Consider the following 18,547-nt stretch of genomic DNA (forward strand, 5'->3'; position numbering starts at 1 on the left):
GTGGGACACCGCCACAGCATGGTTTGATGGGTGGTGTATAGGTCCGCACCCAGAATCCAAACCTGTGAACCCTGGGCCATCAAAGCACATGAACTTAATGACTACACCACTGGACTGGCCCCCCACCACTTTTTTTTAAACTGGAGTATTTTAAAGCAAGTCTCAGATATATTATTTCACTCAAAATATTTAAGTATGTGTCTCTATCAGATAAGGACTTTTTAAACAGAAAAATAAAGCCATAATACCATTCACACCCAAGGGAATTGTCAATAATTCCTTAATATCTTCTAGTATTAATTTTTTTAGGTATGATAATGGTTAACAAAAGATCCTTAACTGAAATACTTACAAACGAAGTGATAACTGTGATTTGCTTCAAAAAAGCCTGGAAGGCTGGCGCTGGGTGGGTGAGGCAGGACTGGCCATGGGTTGGTAGTTGTTGGTGCTGGGTGATTGGTACATGAGATTAATTATACTATTTGGTATATGTTTGTGTGTGAAATTCTATACAATAGCAAAAGATAATAACCAGAAAATAAAAACCTACTAAGTCAAGTCAACTAAGACAAGTTAGGCAGCCTTTCAAGATATTTTACACAAATTATCAGTTGGCATTTTTGTCAGGTTGGTAATGATTATAATGAACACAAACATAATCAGCACCTAAAAGCTCAAAGATTTCTTACATACATATTTATTAGAATTAGACATGAAATACACTAATAATTACATTATACTATCTAACACTTAGCTTGCTTTTCAAAAATCAATTAATGTTCTAATTTTTAAAAGTTTAGTTTTAGGCTAATCTTAGATATTTGACAGTGTACAGGTAGCAGACTCCATAAAGACCCCTTCCTTCCTGATAACAAAACCCACTTCAGAGAGGGTAAGACACTACTGTAGCCCCAAGGGATAAAACTGTGTTTGATCCAAATTAATCATGATATCTTATTCCCTTGCACAGTGATTGGCCTAGGAATGACCACGTAACCCAGTTCTGATGAATGAAACGTAAAGTCTTCTGATGGGGATGTCTGAGAAAGCTTTTACTTTCATAATTAAAAAGAGAAGAGTTGCGTGGGGGGAGGGTGAAGGGGTAAAGGGGCACATATGTAAGGTGATGGATAAAAACTAGACTTTTGGTGGTGAAAACAGTGCAGTCTACACAGAAAATGAAATATAATAATGTACCTCTGAAATTTACATAATGTTATAAGCCAATATAAACCTCAATGCAATAATTTAAAAAAGAAAAAAAAAGGGAAGAGTCTTGGCTGGCTGTTTTTTTTTAATTTTTTAATTTTTTAATTGCAGTAACATTGGATTATAACATTATATAGCTTTTGGATGTACATCATAATATATTTCGAATTCTGTGTAGATTTTGGCTGGCTAACTCTTATCTCTTTAACTTCCTAACTAGAATGTGGAAGAGAAGGCTAGAAATACAGTGGCCACCTTGTGACCATGAAGCAACAAGATACAAGCCAACACAGTAAAGATGGTGGAACAGAAAGATAGCAAGAGCCTGGGTCCCTAACTATAGAGGAAACAATTATACGAGCTCTGGACAGTCTGCCCATTAGATTCCTTGTTATGAGAAAAACAAACTGCAATTTGCTTAATCCAGTATGGCAGGGTTTTTGTTTCTTGTAACTGAACATATTCCTGATACAATGGAATATATCAAGAAATATAAGTAATAAAAACTGAATCAGAAGAAGCACCACAAATGTCCACTTCATAAGTGCAAAGGGACTAAAAAAAAGGTAAGTTAATATAAGACTACCAAATTAGGAAAGAATATTTATTATACAAATATTAAAATCTATACATTCTTAGCTGATGATATATACTTGGTTAAAAAGTCTTTTACTTTGGATATATGCATCATTTCCTTCATTGTGGTGTCTCTACTTCTCAGATGTATTAATCCATTCTCCAAAGTAGCTTCAGTAATTAAAACCGTGAAGAGGATACTCATTTCATCATATCTAAGAAAAAAAGTAAACAAAATACATGAGCACAAATATCAACTGTAAATTCACCACATTACCAGCTTTAATTTCCTTAGAGTTCATGCTACATTCATGAGTCACAAAATTCAAAGGCAGGGCTTAAGGGCTGAACCAAAAAACACCTTTTTCAAGTTTCTTAATTGTATTCAAAGTAAAACTTCAGAAAGTTTCTGACATTGTAATAGCTGAAAAGTCATAAAAGAAAATAAAATCTGAGAAATAAACACTGGTATCTCAGCCTGTCATTTGGGATGATGTTATGGATGAACTTAACAACCTCGGCCTGTTGGTACTCGGATACAATAAAAAAAAATTATTTTAGACTCAAGTCTTTTGTCATACTACTATAATAAAGATCCAGTGTACAACAACTTACACCCAAAATCATGCTTAACATATAACTTAGTATGCTAACGTATACAGTTATCCCTCAGTATCTGCTGAGGATTGGTTCCAGGAAACCTCCGTTCCCATGGATACCAGAATATGCTGATGCTCCAGTCTCTTACAAAAGTGGAGTGGTATCTGCATATAACCTACGCACACCCTCCCATATACTTTAAATCATCTCTTGATTACTTATAATACCCAATACATATAAATGCTATTGAATAGTTGTTAAACTGTATTGTTGAGGGGATAAGGACAAGAAAAAAAGTCTGTACGTGTTCACTACAGATACAACCATCATAGGCCTTTTGCTCTATGCTTGGTTGAATCATGGATGTGGAACTGGGCATGTGGAGGGCCAACTGTAGTTTCTAGTTCAGCAATAACTGAGTACCCACACTGGCCTTCTTGCTGCTTACCCAGTCACACTATCTCATTAACGTTTCTTTTCTTTGTAGGACTCCATCGAAATGATCTTATTTATCTATTTACTTGTTTTCATCTATTTTGTCCCACTAGGATATAAGCTTTATAAGAACAGGAAACTTTTCTGTCTTGTTCACTGCTTTATCAAAGTACATATAACACAGCAGGCACTTAATAAATACTTGGATAAAAATCTCCCAGGACAATAAAGCCTTTACCATATAAAGAATGACTGTAACTCGATAATGTCCACACAACTCCAAGGTTAAGATTTTAGAACCCGAGAGGACTGGGAAGTCCAAGTACCACCCCTTCGTTTTATATATGATGAAAGCATTAGTTGCTTTATTGATAGAAACCTACTTTTCCTCTTACATCATCTGAAAGGTGTATTTTAGTTACTAGAGAACCGAGGACCAAAACACAAAGCTTCACAACTTTTCACCCAAAAGATATATATTCAACACAAAAAGCTAAAAGAATAACAAAGTAAACTCAAAGGAGGGAAGAATGAAGTACTTTACTAAAAAAGAGAAGTTAGTGAAATAGCAGGGGTAGGATTAGAGACAGGGAGGTCAATTAGGAGATTACTTCACTAATCCAGCCAAGAGACAGTGGTGACCTTAACTTGGGTATTGGCGTGAAGATGGAGAGAGAGGGATCTGAGATACATGTAGGAGGCAGGATGACAAACAGTTAGTGATTGACTGGATGTGAAGAGTAAGGAGACAGAGGAGTCAAGGACAATATCCAGGTTTCAGCCTTGAGCGATCCGGTGAAGGGAGGTGCAGATCACTGAGAAGACTAGTTCTCTGTCCTCTTGGATGGAATTATCTTCCACTCAGCCTCAGAATGAACCACGAGGCCAGCAAGGAAAAGGTACTCCACTCAGATTCCCTCAGTCCTGATTCAACAAATGCATCCAATACACATAATTCCAACTCTCATAAATTGATAAACTCAGGTATATACACTTCATGATGTTAAGTCTTAACGTTGCACATAGTATGCGCTCAAATATACCTGATAAATATCGTTCCCTGCTGTAGCAATTAACTAAGGGCACGTGGTTCTGTAAAATGGGGGGAAAATTAGGAATAATTTTTAATTATATTATATATACATTTAGAAGAGAGTTGTTACTCATAAAGAAACATCATATGATCAAAAACTCTGAATAAAGACAGTTTTTAGTGGCAAAGAAGACAATTCTTACTTTGAATAAAGTTGTTCCAATGAGGACTGCACAGTTTCCAAATAACCAGGCCACACAGAAATTCCACTTTCTAGTAATTCATTAAATAGCCCTTGACAAACCTAGGGAAAAAATACAAAAACTTCAAATACGAAAGAAAAGTAGCCAGAGTGATACCCTATTTTTGGGGACCATAAATCACCTTTTTCAATCTTTACAATGGACATAAATTCCTTTAATTATGTGATATAATTTATATATTGTATACTTATAAATTATATAATTCCTCTGAAAATGAAGAAATTAAGCACCGCAAAGCTGAATACTAAATACAAATCTTCTGAGAGAAACTTTTATACCAAATATAAGAATTATCATCTAAAACACAAATTAAACCAAACAGATTTTATCAGAGAAAAATAGAAATCTAAAAGGCTGTGTTAACTCTAAACTCATCTGAGAGTTGAGAACTGAGCCCCAGGGTTATACTCCCATCAGGAAGAGAAGGAAAAGCCAGTTCAGGAAACTAAGGGGAAGTAGCCAGAAAAGTATGAGGAATACCGAGAGAGTGGTATTCCTGAAGCCAACTGAAGAAAACCCTTCAAGAAGAGAATGAGTGATTTGATTGATGTGTTTCAGTGGAATGCTGGAGACAAAAGTCTGACTGGAAATACAGAAGTAATAATGAGTAAATGACTTAGCAGACTTTACTGTTTTCTTAACAAGCAATGGTGAAGCAAAACAAAGCAAAATTGAAAACAGCCTTAACATTTGAGAACTAAAGCTCCACAGGATTTCTTTCATCCCACACTGCTGGCGTAGGATGTTTAGCAGCATCCCTGGCCTCCACTAGATGCCTGTGGCACCCTCCCCCACCTTGTGGCAACCAGAACCGGTCTCCAGACAATACCAAACGCCCTCACGGGGCTTGGGGGTGGGGGTGTGCCTGAGCTAGAGCACTGTTTCTCAAACTTCAGCTAGCATGAGAATCACCTGGAAGGCTTGTCAAAGCACAGATTGCTCCGCCTCACTCCCAGAGCTTCTGATTCAGCAGGTCTGGGGTGGGGACCAAGAATGTGCATTCCTAACAGGTTCCCAAGGAACAACCACAGTGAAGCAAATGGGTGTTAAGGTACTCGGTATTTTGGGGATAGATGAGAATATAGATACTAATAAATCTAAGAAATTAATAAGGAAAAATAAATATGAGTTTTAATAAGTTAGTGGTTGCCAGCAGAAAATTTGCTCTTTCTAATGGAAGGTAGAACAGGAGAGAAAAAGCTCCAAGCATGATTAAGCACTGAAAACATGGGGAAAGGAGAACCCTCACCATGGGTGAGAGGACAGATAGGCATAGCGCGTCTGGAGGGCAATCTAGCTGATATTGCGAAACTAAGGATACAGATTCATTTTAACCAAAAATCCCATCGCTGTGTATTTAATCCACAAAAACTCTAGTATAGCCCAAAAGTTACACGCGTAAGTATTCTCTCTGTCACACTGCTGAGGCAAAAAGTTAAAAACAGAATAAGATACATAACACACTATCTTTTTGGTAAATTAAAGACACTCAAGGCACAAAATACTATACTCTTTTAAGTAAACAAAAACAAAAAAAGGCCCACAATTGTAATCACAAAAATCTAGAGGGCAGAATTCTTTGTTCTTCAAGCAAAAAACTGTAGGAACTGGCTACCTACCAGGGTGTTGGGTGGCCTGCCACAACCTGCAGGTGGGGGAAGGGGAATGTGGAAATTAAGCCATTATCTTCCCTTTCCCTTTCTCTGAGCTATCCTTACCTTCCCAGACATGTGCACAGGAGTCTGGGCAGAAAGCCAAGACTCTCACTCTTTACATCTTTCCAGTGTCCTCACTCAGGTCCTGGATGGGTCTGAGCCACCCAGACAAAAATGACTGCTGGAGAGGAACGAGAACCACCCTCCTGGCTTTTCTCAAGAGTAATTCAACCAGATAGATTAGAAAAATCGAAATAAGATTACAGATCTAGGGGCTGGCCCCGTGGCCGAGTGGTTAAGTTCGTGCGCTCCGCTGCAGGCGGCCCAGTGTTTCATTGGTTCAAATCCTGGGCGCGGACATGGCACTGCTCATCAAACTACGCTGAGGCAGCGTCCCACATGCCACAACTAGAAGGACCCATAACGAAGAATATGCAACTATGTGCTGGGGGTCTTTGGGGAGAAAAAGGAAAAAATAAAATCTTAAAAAAAAAAAAGATTACAGATCTAGAGCCTGTGCTTATACCAATAAGGATCAAAAGCATTAAGTTAAAAAGAGAAGGAGGAAAGAAATAATTTACTAGACATCTGTATGAAAATTTTGATTACCAAAACTATGCATACTCACTTAAAAAATGCAACCATGACTGGGCATGATGTTAACAGCAAAATCCACCGAACTGTATTCAGCTTCTTTAATACACTGTACTTCAAATTATCTATAACTAACCATAGTATTTATCCACCATTCCTTATTTAATTAAAAATTTTTAAAAAGCAGATGAATCAAAATAAAACTTTAAGTGGCAAGCTACTCATTTACTTGGAATAATGGTTATAATTAAAATCATGACATTAAACTCATTTAACCCACCTGTCTTAATTCCACTGTTGGGCCTCTTCCCACATCCAAAGCAACCTTAATAGGGGCTAAACAGGGGTGAAGTTTAAGTACCTAAGGCAATTTAAAGAGAGGGGAAAAAGGACAGCACATCTTGTTTAAATATAATACAAGCACAAACAAACATGGAGCTTCATAAAGTTAAAACTTTCTGTGTGAAAATGGAAGCCAGCTGAGGCCACAAAAAAATCATGTAATGATGTATCCAGCTGCTTCCGGATTTCTCCACTTAGATGTTCTGCAGAAGTAAGTTCACTTGATACTCTGCCGTTTTCTGACAACTCCATTTTCCCTCAAACTGTCCCCTTCTGGCATCGCTGCCTTCCCTACCCAGCCTGGGCCATGTGGCTTATCATTTGGACCTTCTCTCGCCCAAACCCACCACTCTTCTCATTCAGTCATCCATTTAACAAACATCTGAACGGCTCATTGGTGCCAGAAACAGCTGTAGGTGCTGGGGACAAAAATCTCTGTCCCTCACGATGGAGAGAAACAGCTAATAAACAAAATAAATAATAGTGCTAAAAAAGGGGAGATGATAGCAACTGCTGGCCAAGAGGTGGGGTAGGGGAGGGCTGTTTGCAATTTTAAATAAGGTGGTAAGAGAAAGTGTCTTCTCTGAGGTGACATTTGAGCAAAGACTTGAAAGGTGGTTGGGGAACAAGACCTGTGGATACTGGAGGAAGAGCACTCCAGACAAAGGGGAGAACAAATGACAAGACTCTGAGCTGGGAGCACGCCTGGCATGACCTAGAAACAACAAGGAGGTCCGTGCTGTTAGGGCAGCTTGAGTGAGGTAGAGAGCAGCAGGTCAAAAAGGAAAAGGTTCTATACAACATTTTAGGGGCTTTGGCTTTTCCTTTGAGTGAGAAGAGGAACTTCCTGGAGTGTTTCGAGCAGAGGCACAAAGTAACATGTACCTTTTAAAAGAGCCGCTCAGCAGGGGGATAAGGGGATGATGGTGGCTTAGACCAGAGTGGAAGCAGTGGAGGTGGTAAAAGATGGTCAGATTCAGGATATGTTTTGAAGGTAGAGCCAAACAGGTTTTGCTGATTGTTTGAATGTGGGGTATAAGAGAAAGAAAGAAAGGATCCCCCTTGTTTGCTTGCTATATACATCCTATAAATCCCAACCCCCAGAACAATTCTATAATCTAACTTTCTCTACGGCCATATCAGGCTCCATGAACACTGCCTAATAAATCACTTAACAATGCAGAGTGTCGCTGAAAGCTCACAGTTGCCAATCCCAGTTGAGCACCCAACATGTTAAAACTTTTGATGCGGGCAGCTCCCTTTCACATTCAAGAGGAATCTGACTCTTCTAAACTCTTGCAACTTAAAACCCTATTCCTCCACATTTTAAGCTAATAATCTTGCCTCCTAATTCCCTAGAAATTAAAATAGAGTATGAGTAAAACTTAACCAGCCCCAGTAGCCTATTTATCTCTTTCTTCCCTACTGTTTCAAATAATTCCCTTTCAAGACCAATCCCTCCAACTTGTATTCTTGATCCTGTCTTGATTCCCTCCTGTTTCTTCCAAAATCTTGCTCTATTAGTCATTTATCTTCTCTCCCATAACTTCAATCCTTCGTCTCTCTTGATTTTGAGCCTATAAAAATGCTCAAGCTGCATGTCCTAAAGCCTTTCCATTGACTCAGGCCCCTATCTAGTCCCTGTGATTCAGTGATCAGCCACTTGGGGGCAGACCAGAAGCAGACAAGACTTGCTGATCTGTCTGTCTTAACTCCTACTTAACATTCAGCTTCTGATACAGATGGAAGCCATCAATGGAAAGGCTCAGGGGCTAAGAATCAGAGACAGCTGTCTGGCTGCCCATGATCAAACAGAAATGCCTTTGGGATTACCCAATAGGGATGCCTGGTTCGTTGCGTGAGAATCCACTTATTATTCCTGTTGCCAGATTCTAGAAAAACTGAAAAATACCTAAATGACTTGCACTAAAATAAGTTTATTATTCAGAGTTTATGTTATAAAACAAGCACACTAGTACAAAAAAAGGGGGATAAAAACATATTTAAGTTTCCCAAGTCTATCTCTGAAATATCAAAAGCACCTTTCTATGAAGATTTTTCTTTCTTGTAAAGGAGTTCTCTGTTAGCTGGAAAGAATCGTAGAGGTAAGCCAACATGCCTCGGTCTAGATCTCCATTTATAGATAAAACAGAAGGAACCACACTTTTTCGTCCATCTCGGCCCTTCACAGAAAAGCAAAGCAAAAATAAAGTATCATTTAGCAGAACTCTCTCTTAAAATTACATATTTTAGACTTGTAGAATCAGAATACAAACTGATCAATAAATCTAGAATGAATGATAAAATTAATTTAACAAATCACCACTGATTTGGGCAAGAATCATCAATGGATGCTGCAACCAGTAGATCAAAATTTGGTGAGAAACAGGTTATTTATATAAAGTATCTACCCATAAAAGACTTACTCATTAGAAAATACCTATCAATTTTACATTGGAGAAACCTGGTGGAAACCTTAGCCAAGAGATAAAAGTTAACATCACCAAAAACAAATTGTTGTCATTGCCTCCTGATATGATGCACCGAGAAGCGGGCAGTACCCTTTCTGTGGCATTCCTAACAAAAATACATGGGGAAAGATGAGAGAAACTCAAACCAAGAGACATTCTACAAAGTAACTGGCCTGTACTCTTAAAAAATGTCAAGATCAAGAAAGATAGAAAAGATAAAGGGAATTATTCATTTGAAAGAGACTAAGGATACATAAGTACACGAAATACATGACCCCAGGTTGGATCCTGGACCCACAGAGGGCATATTGGAATAACTGCTTACATTTGAAGGGTTCTGTGGATTGGATGGTAGTAGTAGATTACTGTTATTTTCCTGATTTTGATGGTTGCATTGTGGTTATGTAGGTGAGTGTCCTTGCACTTGAGAAATACATACTGAAGGAGTAACAGGTCATGGGGCACCATGTCTGCAGCTTATTCTCAAATAGTTCAGAAATAATCACAGTTAGAGAATCTGGGTAAAGGATACATAGGAGCTCAAGGTAAAACATACGTATAATTGAGACCCATTTCCAGGATACATGTGCAAAAGTTCATGATCTCCTAAATTCCACAGGGTTTCTATTGGCTCCTTTCCCCAGGGAAAATTGTAATAAAGTTTGTTTCCTTTTCGTCCCTCTTCATCCTGACAATCGCTGCTGCTGAAGTTAGATGGACTCATGGCAAACTGGAAAAGAAAGTTTAAGTTTGTCTTACTAACTTATTAAAATAAATGTTAAAAAGTTGCCTGAGACTTTTTATCCAGCAACTGAACAAAACTGATCACGTCTCAAATAAAAATTAAGTGTAATTAAATATGAGGGAATGTACTGCTAAAAATGCTGTTTTTTAGTCTGAAAGAACTACAGAGAACAACTGTTGATGCTATCTAGCCTTTCTGTGGTCAATTAGTAAGAGGCGAAGGGAACCATGAACTAAGTGGGATAAAGAAGAAAGCATCATATACTCACCATTCTTATCCTTCTGTGAAGAGCTTAATTATTTGTGATTATTCCATTTAGTTTAGGTGGGTGGGTGGGGATTTTAAGAGTTGGAGAAAAATAAGACAAGGGTGAGACAAAAAATGCTTTCTTCAACTCTTTTCTCTTCAGCATATACTAAAACTTGATTGGAAATTACAGAACTATTTTCACTAACATGAAGAGTTCATGGAGGTAGGAAGCAAAAGTTAGAGCCGTGACAGTGAGCAAGAGTCGAACTCAGTACCAGTCAGGAATGCCAGGTGAGGGACTTGAACTTGATCTCGAATGTAAAGGCTTATGAACAAAAGCTTCTGAGCAAAAGAGAGAGAGCAATGAATGTCTTAACCAACGTAACTTTGTTATATGGAAAAACAAAAATCACTGCAGAGAGGTTATTTGTATTTGTTGATTTATTATAGCTGTCTTATAAATATAACATAGCTACATCAAATAAAATTTCATTTATTATAGAGAAGTATTACCTCTGACAAACTAAGACAATTTACTTATTAAAGATTAAATTAGGGGGGCCGGCCCTGTGGCCGAGTGGTTAAATTCACGTGCTCTGCTTCAACGGCCCAGGGTTTCGCCAGTTCGGATCCTGGGCAGGGACATGGCACCGCTCATCAGGCCATGCTGAGGCGGCATCCCACATGCCACAACTAGAAGGACCCACAAATAAAAATATACAACTATGTACCAGGGGACTTTGGGGAGAAAAAGGAAAAAGAAAATCTTAAAAAAAAAAAAAAAAAGATTAAATTAGGATAATTATTGTAGTACCTTTCTCCACCATAGGAGTCGATGACGTAGCCAGAAATCAAGCCATTGGCTTGCAGTTCTTGCTGAAGTGAACCATACTAGTGAAGCTTCAGTCTTCTCACCAATTCTTTGGATACCAGAAATATCAGATAATTACTTATTTGAAAATTATATAATCTATCCCAAAGTGAAAATGACTGGTTCTTGACTATTTAAATACAAGGCCAAGTTTATTTGCCACTTTTAGTACCTTTTAACACCATCAGGTGTCTGCTTAGTATCAGAAACAGGATGAAAACACACTCCAATCTGAGCAAGGCCATAAGGTAACCTCTTGTTTACCAGATCCAGGCAATTAACATAGTGCTCCAAGGCACCTGTCAAAAGATAGACCAATCATCCTATAAATCTGTTCTATAAACCCACATCATTTTGGTCAATTAATAGACAAATTAATAACACAATAATGCTAACAGAGCAGTACAACAGCATGGAACTACTAAGGCAGATCTTAATTGATTACAACTTAATTTTAGGTAGTTTCTCCCCAACATTTTAGTTTGAAGATTTTTAAATCTACAAGAAAGCTGAAATAGGACAATAAACACCTGTAAACCCTTCACCTACATTCACCAATTGTCAACATTTTGCCACATTTGTTTTCTTTTTCTTGTTCACTTCAAATATTTCAGCACGAATCTGCTAAAATTAAAAATATTCTGTATATTATTACACCATAAAATTAATCGTATAATTTCATCTAACATATGGTTGATATTCTGTTTACTCCAGCTGTCACCCAAAATGTCATTTATTGCTGTTCTCTTTCTCCCTAATTAAGGTTCATGCACTGCATTTTGATTAGGTCTCTTTAATCTCTTTGAATCTAGAACATTTCCCAATTCCTCCCCTCTCTAACTTTGCTTTTAATGACATGGACTTTTTACTTGAATCCAGTCTAATCATAGATTATCTCACACTAGAGATTTGTCTGATTGTTTCCTTATGATTTAATTTGGGTTATTTTTAGCAGGAATAGATACTACACAGTTGATGTGCATGTCTTACTGCATCCTAACAGGAGGAACATAATATCAGATTATCCCACTACTAACGAAACCAAATTTGACTACCTGGTTAATGTAGCGAATATCCATTCCCCAATAATCTTATACCCAATATTTTAGAATCCATTTATGATCCTTGCTTGAATCAATTATAATACTGGGGATTGCAAAATCATAAAATAGTTATTTTTCTAATTTATCTTTCCTTTTACATTTATTGCATAGCTTCTGTAAAAATATAAATGTTCTCCACCTCCTCCCTTCACCAGCAGCCTCAATTACTTATTTTTTAAATTAACACTATGGATTAATTTTATTTAATATGTTATAATCCATTACCATCGATATTTATTTTAATGTTCAATTTGTCCCAAATTTAGCCAGTGGGAGTCTCCTGCAAGCCAGTATCTGTGTCCTTTTGACATGAACCCACGAGTTTTCAAGTAATTCTTTGCTTTCTAGCACCATAAACTGTCCCAAACTCACCTTGTACTTTCCCCACCCCAGACCTGGAATCAGCCATTTCTCCAAGCACTGGTTCACTCTAGAAACCAAATTCTGGGTACTAGGTGTACTCATTGCTATTGAGTGCAATTGCTTCCAGGCCCTTTCAATGAAGAAAGTTAGGAAATAGCTATTTTTAAAAATCATGAGGTCATATTGATACTGTCAATTCAAATGCAACATTACAAAGATTATGTTTGCCTTCTTTTATATTTCTCTCTCTTTTACAGTGAAAATCGTGGTGCCTAATAACATTAATCTATCCATCTATTTGCTTTATCCTATAATGCATACCAAATAGCTTCAGAATTATAATTCCAACATTTCTACCTAGAATAAATCTAAGTTCAAGGGGTTTTTTGTAGTTCTTTATGCACTTAGATTATATCCCACTAAATGACAGCACTGTGTTCAAAAGTTGCTTGATTTGAGATTTCCACTTCTGGTAAGAGAACACTAGCTTGTTGATAACAATAAAAGCTGGTCAAGAAACATTAAAAAAAAAAAAATCTGTTTAAAGACATAGTAGAGGGGCCAGCCCCGAGGCCGAGTGGTTGAGTTCGGTGCTCTGCTTCGGTGGCCCAGGGTTTCGCGGGTTTGGATCCTGGGCATGGACATGGCACCGCTCATCAAGCCATGCTGAGGCAGTGTCCCACATGCCCCAACTAGAAGGACCCACTATTAGAATACACAACTATGTACTGGGGGGATTTGGGGAGAAGAGGGAAAAAATAATTTTTTTTAATTAAAAATAAATAAAAGTAAAATATAAAGACATAGGAGAGCTATCAAGGCAGCAAGGATTTGAGGGTCCAAGATTTGGAGAAAAGGGAAGTGCAGAGAGGAGAACCCAACATTTAGTCTGCTTTTCCAATTCTCATGCAGCAGAGCTGAGAAGCTGAAGTGTTGAGTAGAGATTCCTGACATGTTACGAGACTGAGAAGTACAAAAATTGTAGCTCGTAGGGGGCCAGCCTGGTGTTGTAGGGGTTAATTCATGTGCTTCTCTTCAGAGGCCTGGGTGCACAGGTTTGGACCCCAGGCTGGACCTCGCGCTGCTCATTAAGCCACGCTCTAGTGACGTCCCACAGAAAATAGAGGAAGATTGGCACAGACGTTAGCTCAGCAACAATCTTCCTCACAAAAAAAACAAACAAAAAATTGTTGTTCCTAGCTCATCAAGGAGGAGGAGCCCTGGTAAACACTCCAGTCTTTCACAAGGGACACTCAAAGGACTACACTCTCGGAGTAGAGGTGAAAAGACTGAATGCAGCCCAGCCCCTAATAAACTTAATCCCAGACTGTATTAAGAAGACATGCTCCCACTCGAGCTGCCTATCAAAACGCCACCTAAAGCATCAATTTATCTCTACAATTTACACACAAATTACCTAGAATATCAAGAGAAAAGTCCAAATGACCAAAAGCCCGGAGGAAAACAGATACTAGAAACGGATATCTCTGGGTTTCTACACATAGACTTTAAAATGTGATTAATGTGTCAAGAAAGTTGCCAAGATGGGGAAAAGGTCCAACATACGTGTAATTAGTCACAGAAGGACAGAAGAAAAACAATGGGCACTTACAATGTTTGGAGACATAATGACCGAGACTTTTAAAAAACTATTGATAAGGAGCGGCTACCACAATCGTTCAGACATGGAAGAAAGCAAGCAAGGGCACTGGGCGTAGAAAGAAGTGGCAAACTGGTAACTCTAAGCTAAACCCTAGACAACCAAAGGATTTGGCAAATAAGTGGCTTTAGTCTCCCGAGGGCAAGAAAATGTCTGGGACACCAACAGACGCTTTGATGAATGGACATCTAAGAGAGCTTAAATTTCATTTTCAAATAGGGAAGAAAAGATTGATTTGGTTTGGGACATGGTAATGAGCAGTGACTTAACTCCCCCAAAGTAAGGCCACTATGGAATAATTAAAGCGGTATAAATCAAAATTGTCACCTTTATTCACGAGTTTTCGTTTGCTTTATTAAGGAAATCTTTAGAAGGTTACAACACGGGTACTAATTTTCAGAGAACCATGGACACTGGTTATTTTAAATTACTTTACAGTACCACTTAGTGAAAAACGGCAAAGATAGCATTTTGCAAGAATCAGACACTGTGGCAGCCAAGTCTGTCCTATAAAGAACCTTAATTGTTTTTTCAGAATCTCTGCAATCATGTTCTATTTGACATTAAAGGCAAATGGTGCCCTATAAATTCCTGTGTACTCACTCAAGAATCACTTAAAAAGCTTGATTAATCCTATTATTTTGCCGACTCAAAAATTACCTAAAGGGGTCTTCAAACAACAGATTGTAGATCAGTTTTCAGTAACAAAACGGGGGGGGGGGGGGTATTTTCTTTTTGCTCTAGAAAAATGAGCTCTTGATTGGTCTGTTGTGTGTAAAATAGCAGAATAACTGTGGAATATTTATAAACATCTCAGTAACGACAGACAAATAAGTCAAACACATGATTTAATTTAGGTCCTAACTCTACAGGGGCTCAGTTGAACTCTAAAATTCCAGCCCCGTGAAACTGAGAGCGTTATCAGGTCCTTCGGCCAGACTCTGAAGGAACAGTAACGATTCCGTGGACCAGTTTCCTCCAGGGTAGACGCATGTAAATACACCCAAATACTTCAAAAAGACGAGAACCACATAACTTCCTTCCCACGTGAATAAAGGGCCAGTTGCAATTCGCGAAAAGGAGCGAGACTGCCTTTCCACCCCGACACCTATTTTGAAGCATGAAATCGTGAAGCATACCGTGAAGAAGGCTCTCCCGTAGCTTCCCAGAAGTTTTTAGTAAGTTCTCAAGAAATGCTACTAGCTGTTCCTTACTCATCTCTTTGTCTTGCAAGATTTCGCGTAGCGTTTCTGCAGAAACTAACCTGAAGGCACTGTCCCTGGGCAGCGCAGGGCCTGGTTCATGGTGCAGGGCGTCCACCGGGAAGACCTGCTCCCTGAACGCTACCACCGAGGACCACCATTCCGCCGCCAGGTTCTTCCGCAACTCTATGCCCAAGGGACCAAAGCCGGGGTGGCACCCGCTCAGAAGAGACTCTCGGCTAAGCTGCCGCTCGGTGCCACTGAGGAAATATCTTCTCTGACACATCTCCACCAGCGCCTCGCTGCCCCCGCTACCGGACTCCGGGGCTTCTCTCGGCTCGCTCCCCCGGGGCAGCTCCTCGTGCGAACTCAGGGGCCCTCCGAGAGAGCTACTCCCTTCTGTCAGCCGCTCCGCCTGGCCTCCATCTACTCGACCCCCAAACCCAGACAACAGGACCCTGCAGACCTTGCGGCCGGCCCTGACAGCTGCACCAGAGCGCATCGCCTCGGAATTTAAGGGGCAGTCTCCTGCTAGCCGGCTGATCTCAACTAACCGCCACTACGCTAAGAGCCGGAGCGCCAACTGCGCAGGCGCGACGGAAGTGCGTGTGCGCACGACCCACCCACGGAAGCGCGTCCCTGTTCCTGCCGCGGCCGCCGCGCACCTCCCCCTCGACATGGCGGCCGCGGGCCTCGTGCCCCTTCTCGCCTCAATCAAGCCCGATACCCTCTAATTGGCTGTTCTTTTTATCTGACCTCATCAGCCCGGATGGCATTCCTACCTACTTTTCACCATCGTGCTACAGCCACTGTTGAGTCAGCTTTACTTTCCTTAGCAGTTTTTTTTGCAAATCGGACATAAAACTACTTCGGTGTTCCCCAAATCATCATCTAAAGACCCCTTTTCTCAATCTTAAAAACGGTCACGAAAATAAACTTTGGTTCCCATTTTTAGTCCCTCTGTGGTGGCTTAGAGACCAAGGCCTTTGTTGCAACGCTAGGCAAATGCTGCCGCTAGCATGCCTACCCCCAGGGCAGTCCTCCTGGGAGTGCAGCTGGGCCGTGCGAGGGAGGGGGTACAGTCCCTTCACACCTCGGAGTGGTTCTCGAAGGACAGTCCTCCGTCAGCACATCACCTGGGAACCCTGGAAACCAACCGCAAGGAGGGGCAAAAGCGAATGTGCAGGCACAAACCACTAGCATATAAGGGGCCCTTCTAAAGGTTTATCAAACACGCAGTAAACCTTGTGACTATTTAAAACAGAGATCTACGATTACCTAGCAGGCTTGCGACCTTGCAATCTCTATTTTAACACCTGGAACCCTTAAGGAAATAGGCCAAATAGTGAAAAAGTGGTGAAGCTCAGACTGAGGAAAACCGTTGATTCCAAAGCCCATGATTCCTTACTTCTAACTTCCTTCATAATGCTTACAGAAACCTTGAAAAATCACTCCAGGTGAAAGGAACAAGGTACTAGATTCCACTAGACTACCGAGGAGGAGCAGTTTATGAAATGAGGGCAAAAGCTTAGCAATTGAGCAAACGTAGCACAAGAACAGTTAAAATTTTTCATCATGTGTAAGGTGTTGTAAGATAGGCTCAGAAAATCATTCTATACAAAGACGTGCTCGAGTTTGTAAAAAGAAAATTAGAGAATGAAAACAGTGGTGTTGGAAAGCAATTATATTAATCAAACTGCAAAGCTGGGCATTATTAACATGTTGTGTTTTCCATACTCAGGAAAAACACACCAGGGGAGAGGCCTATACGCAAATAAATAAAAGAGAGAATGGGGAGAAAAATCACATTTATTAGTTAAGACAACCACAGGCTGGACACAACACACATGCTAAAAAGTGGACTGTCTTAAAACTTACTTCAAAGGTAAATAGGTAAATGTTTTCCACAGCCCCACAATCATTTCAATAAATGTTTACAAATTAAAGGCCAACGTTAGACATTAAACAGTAAAATATGTAATAAATACTCCAACCTACCCCAAAAGCTTCTTGTAAGTTAAAAGTCATAATGAATTTGACTAACCATGCTATTGAAAACTGTTCAGTTACTAGAGGCTGAATCAGTTTTCAATGTATTAGTCCTAGAAATACCACTCCCCAACCCCCCCAAGCAAATTCTAGATTGTTTTACATTTTATAGATAAGGCATTAACATCAATTAAAGCCTCAGTTTAATAATCAGAATTTAAATGAAGTCTCATAAAGACCTCTCCTCTCCTGGCAAAAAAGAACTAAACATTTATACCACTCTCTGGGAAGATATTCAGACCTACTTCTAACCATTATTGAAATAAAGGATTACAGATGTTGGTGAGCCGCAGTTAGATCTAAAGCTCCCCCCCTGGATCTTTCTAGGAATAAACCACCATGTTAACCCTAACAAGACCACTTGTACTACAGTCACTGTGCTTTTAGTTACATTGCTTCCTCTTGGTTAACTGTTCATTTTGATGAGGTTTTTTTCCTGTGTTTGCCTGAATATGAATAAACCTTACAGTCTGAAATCCTCTAGAGGTCCTTGAATTACTGGAAAAATATTCATGACTCCCAGTGTGACTACATTAAGAGCCCCAGGAAGCCTGTGAAGACTAGAATCTATATATAACCTGCACTAAGAACACTGGAAACCAATTCAAACTTAGCTCTTGGCCAACCACCTTAAAAGGTCGATAGTTTTTTAGCTTGGTTTGACATTTCAGTAATTCACAATACAGCCAAGAGCACGAATATCTCTTTTGAAAAAGCAAACTATTTGGAGCTTTTCAAACTGTTAAGTTTTGCAAAAGGAACAAAGTCATCTGTGTTGTTCTCACACTAAGTTGAAGGCGGGGCTATACAGTCAACTACCGCCTATTTCAGTATTTCATTTCACCATTCTGCTAATAGATAAATTAAATGACTCACCTGATGTTGGGAGGTACTAACAGAAAGCCTTTATGCAATTTAGCCTAGAATTATAAATTTATCTAAATCAATCCCACTTTAATTCTTGCAATATGAATAGAGATCATTTTAAGAAGGGTCTTCTGATCTCCCCACTTCCCAAAACTAAATTATGGAAAGGAGCAATTTAGTTTTTATAATTAAAAAAACAGACCATCTAAGCAAACTTTTACATGACATTATGTAAGTAAAATAAAGTACAATTTCCACTT

At 39.3% G+C, this 18,547-nt stretch overlaps 1 protein-coding gene across 2 annotated transcripts; it reads right to left on the reverse strand.

Moving 5' to 3' along the window:
• Positions 1-59: 59 nt before the first annotated feature.
• On the reverse strand, positions 60-18,410 carry POLG2 (DNA polymerase gamma 2, accessory subunit). 2 transcript variants are annotated; one of them, XM_046676057.1, is made up of 9 exons: positions 15,309-18,410; positions 11,216-11,342; positions 10,987-11,092; positions 9,735-9,908; positions 8,750-8,890; positions 6,646-6,726; positions 4,057-4,157; positions 1,883-2,000; positions 60-448 (listed from the first exon to the last, which is right to left on the reverse strand). In XM_046676057.1, the coding sequence occupies exons 1-9, from the start codon at positions 15,871-15,873 to the stop codon at positions 281-283; spliced, it is 1,581 nt and encodes a 526-aa protein (XP_046532013.1). In that variant the 5' UTR covers positions 15,874-18,410; the 3' UTR covers positions 60-280. The 2 variants fall into 2 exon arrangements, with proteins under 2 accessions (XP_046532013.1, XP_046532014.1); XM_046676058.1 differs by lacking the exon at positions 60-448 and having other exon boundaries at positions 1,800-2,000.
• Between the last annotated feature and the right edge of the window lie 137 nt (positions 18,411-18,547).

This window comes from Equus quagga, chromosome 11 (assembly GCF_021613505.1).
Source record: "Equus quagga isolate Etosha38 chromosome 11, UCLA_HA_Equagga_1.0, whole genome shotgun sequence".
Classification (NCBI taxonomy): domain Eukaryota; kingdom Metazoa; phylum Chordata; class Mammalia; order Perissodactyla; family Equidae; genus Equus; species Equus quagga.

Coding starts and splice junctions, on each gene's coding strand:
- POLG2 (XM_046676057.1), bottom strand. CDS start 15,873: ATGCGCTCTGGTGCAGCTGTCAGGGCCGGCCGCAAGGTCTGCAGGGTC. Junction 6,727..8,749: donor AGAAAAATCTTCATAGAAAG/GTGCTTTTGATA, acceptor AAATTGCCTTAG/GTACTTAAACTTCACCCCTG. Junction 449..1,882: donor AAATGATGCATATATCCAAA/GTAAAAGACTTT, acceptor CCAATCACCCAG/CACCAACAACTACCAACCCA.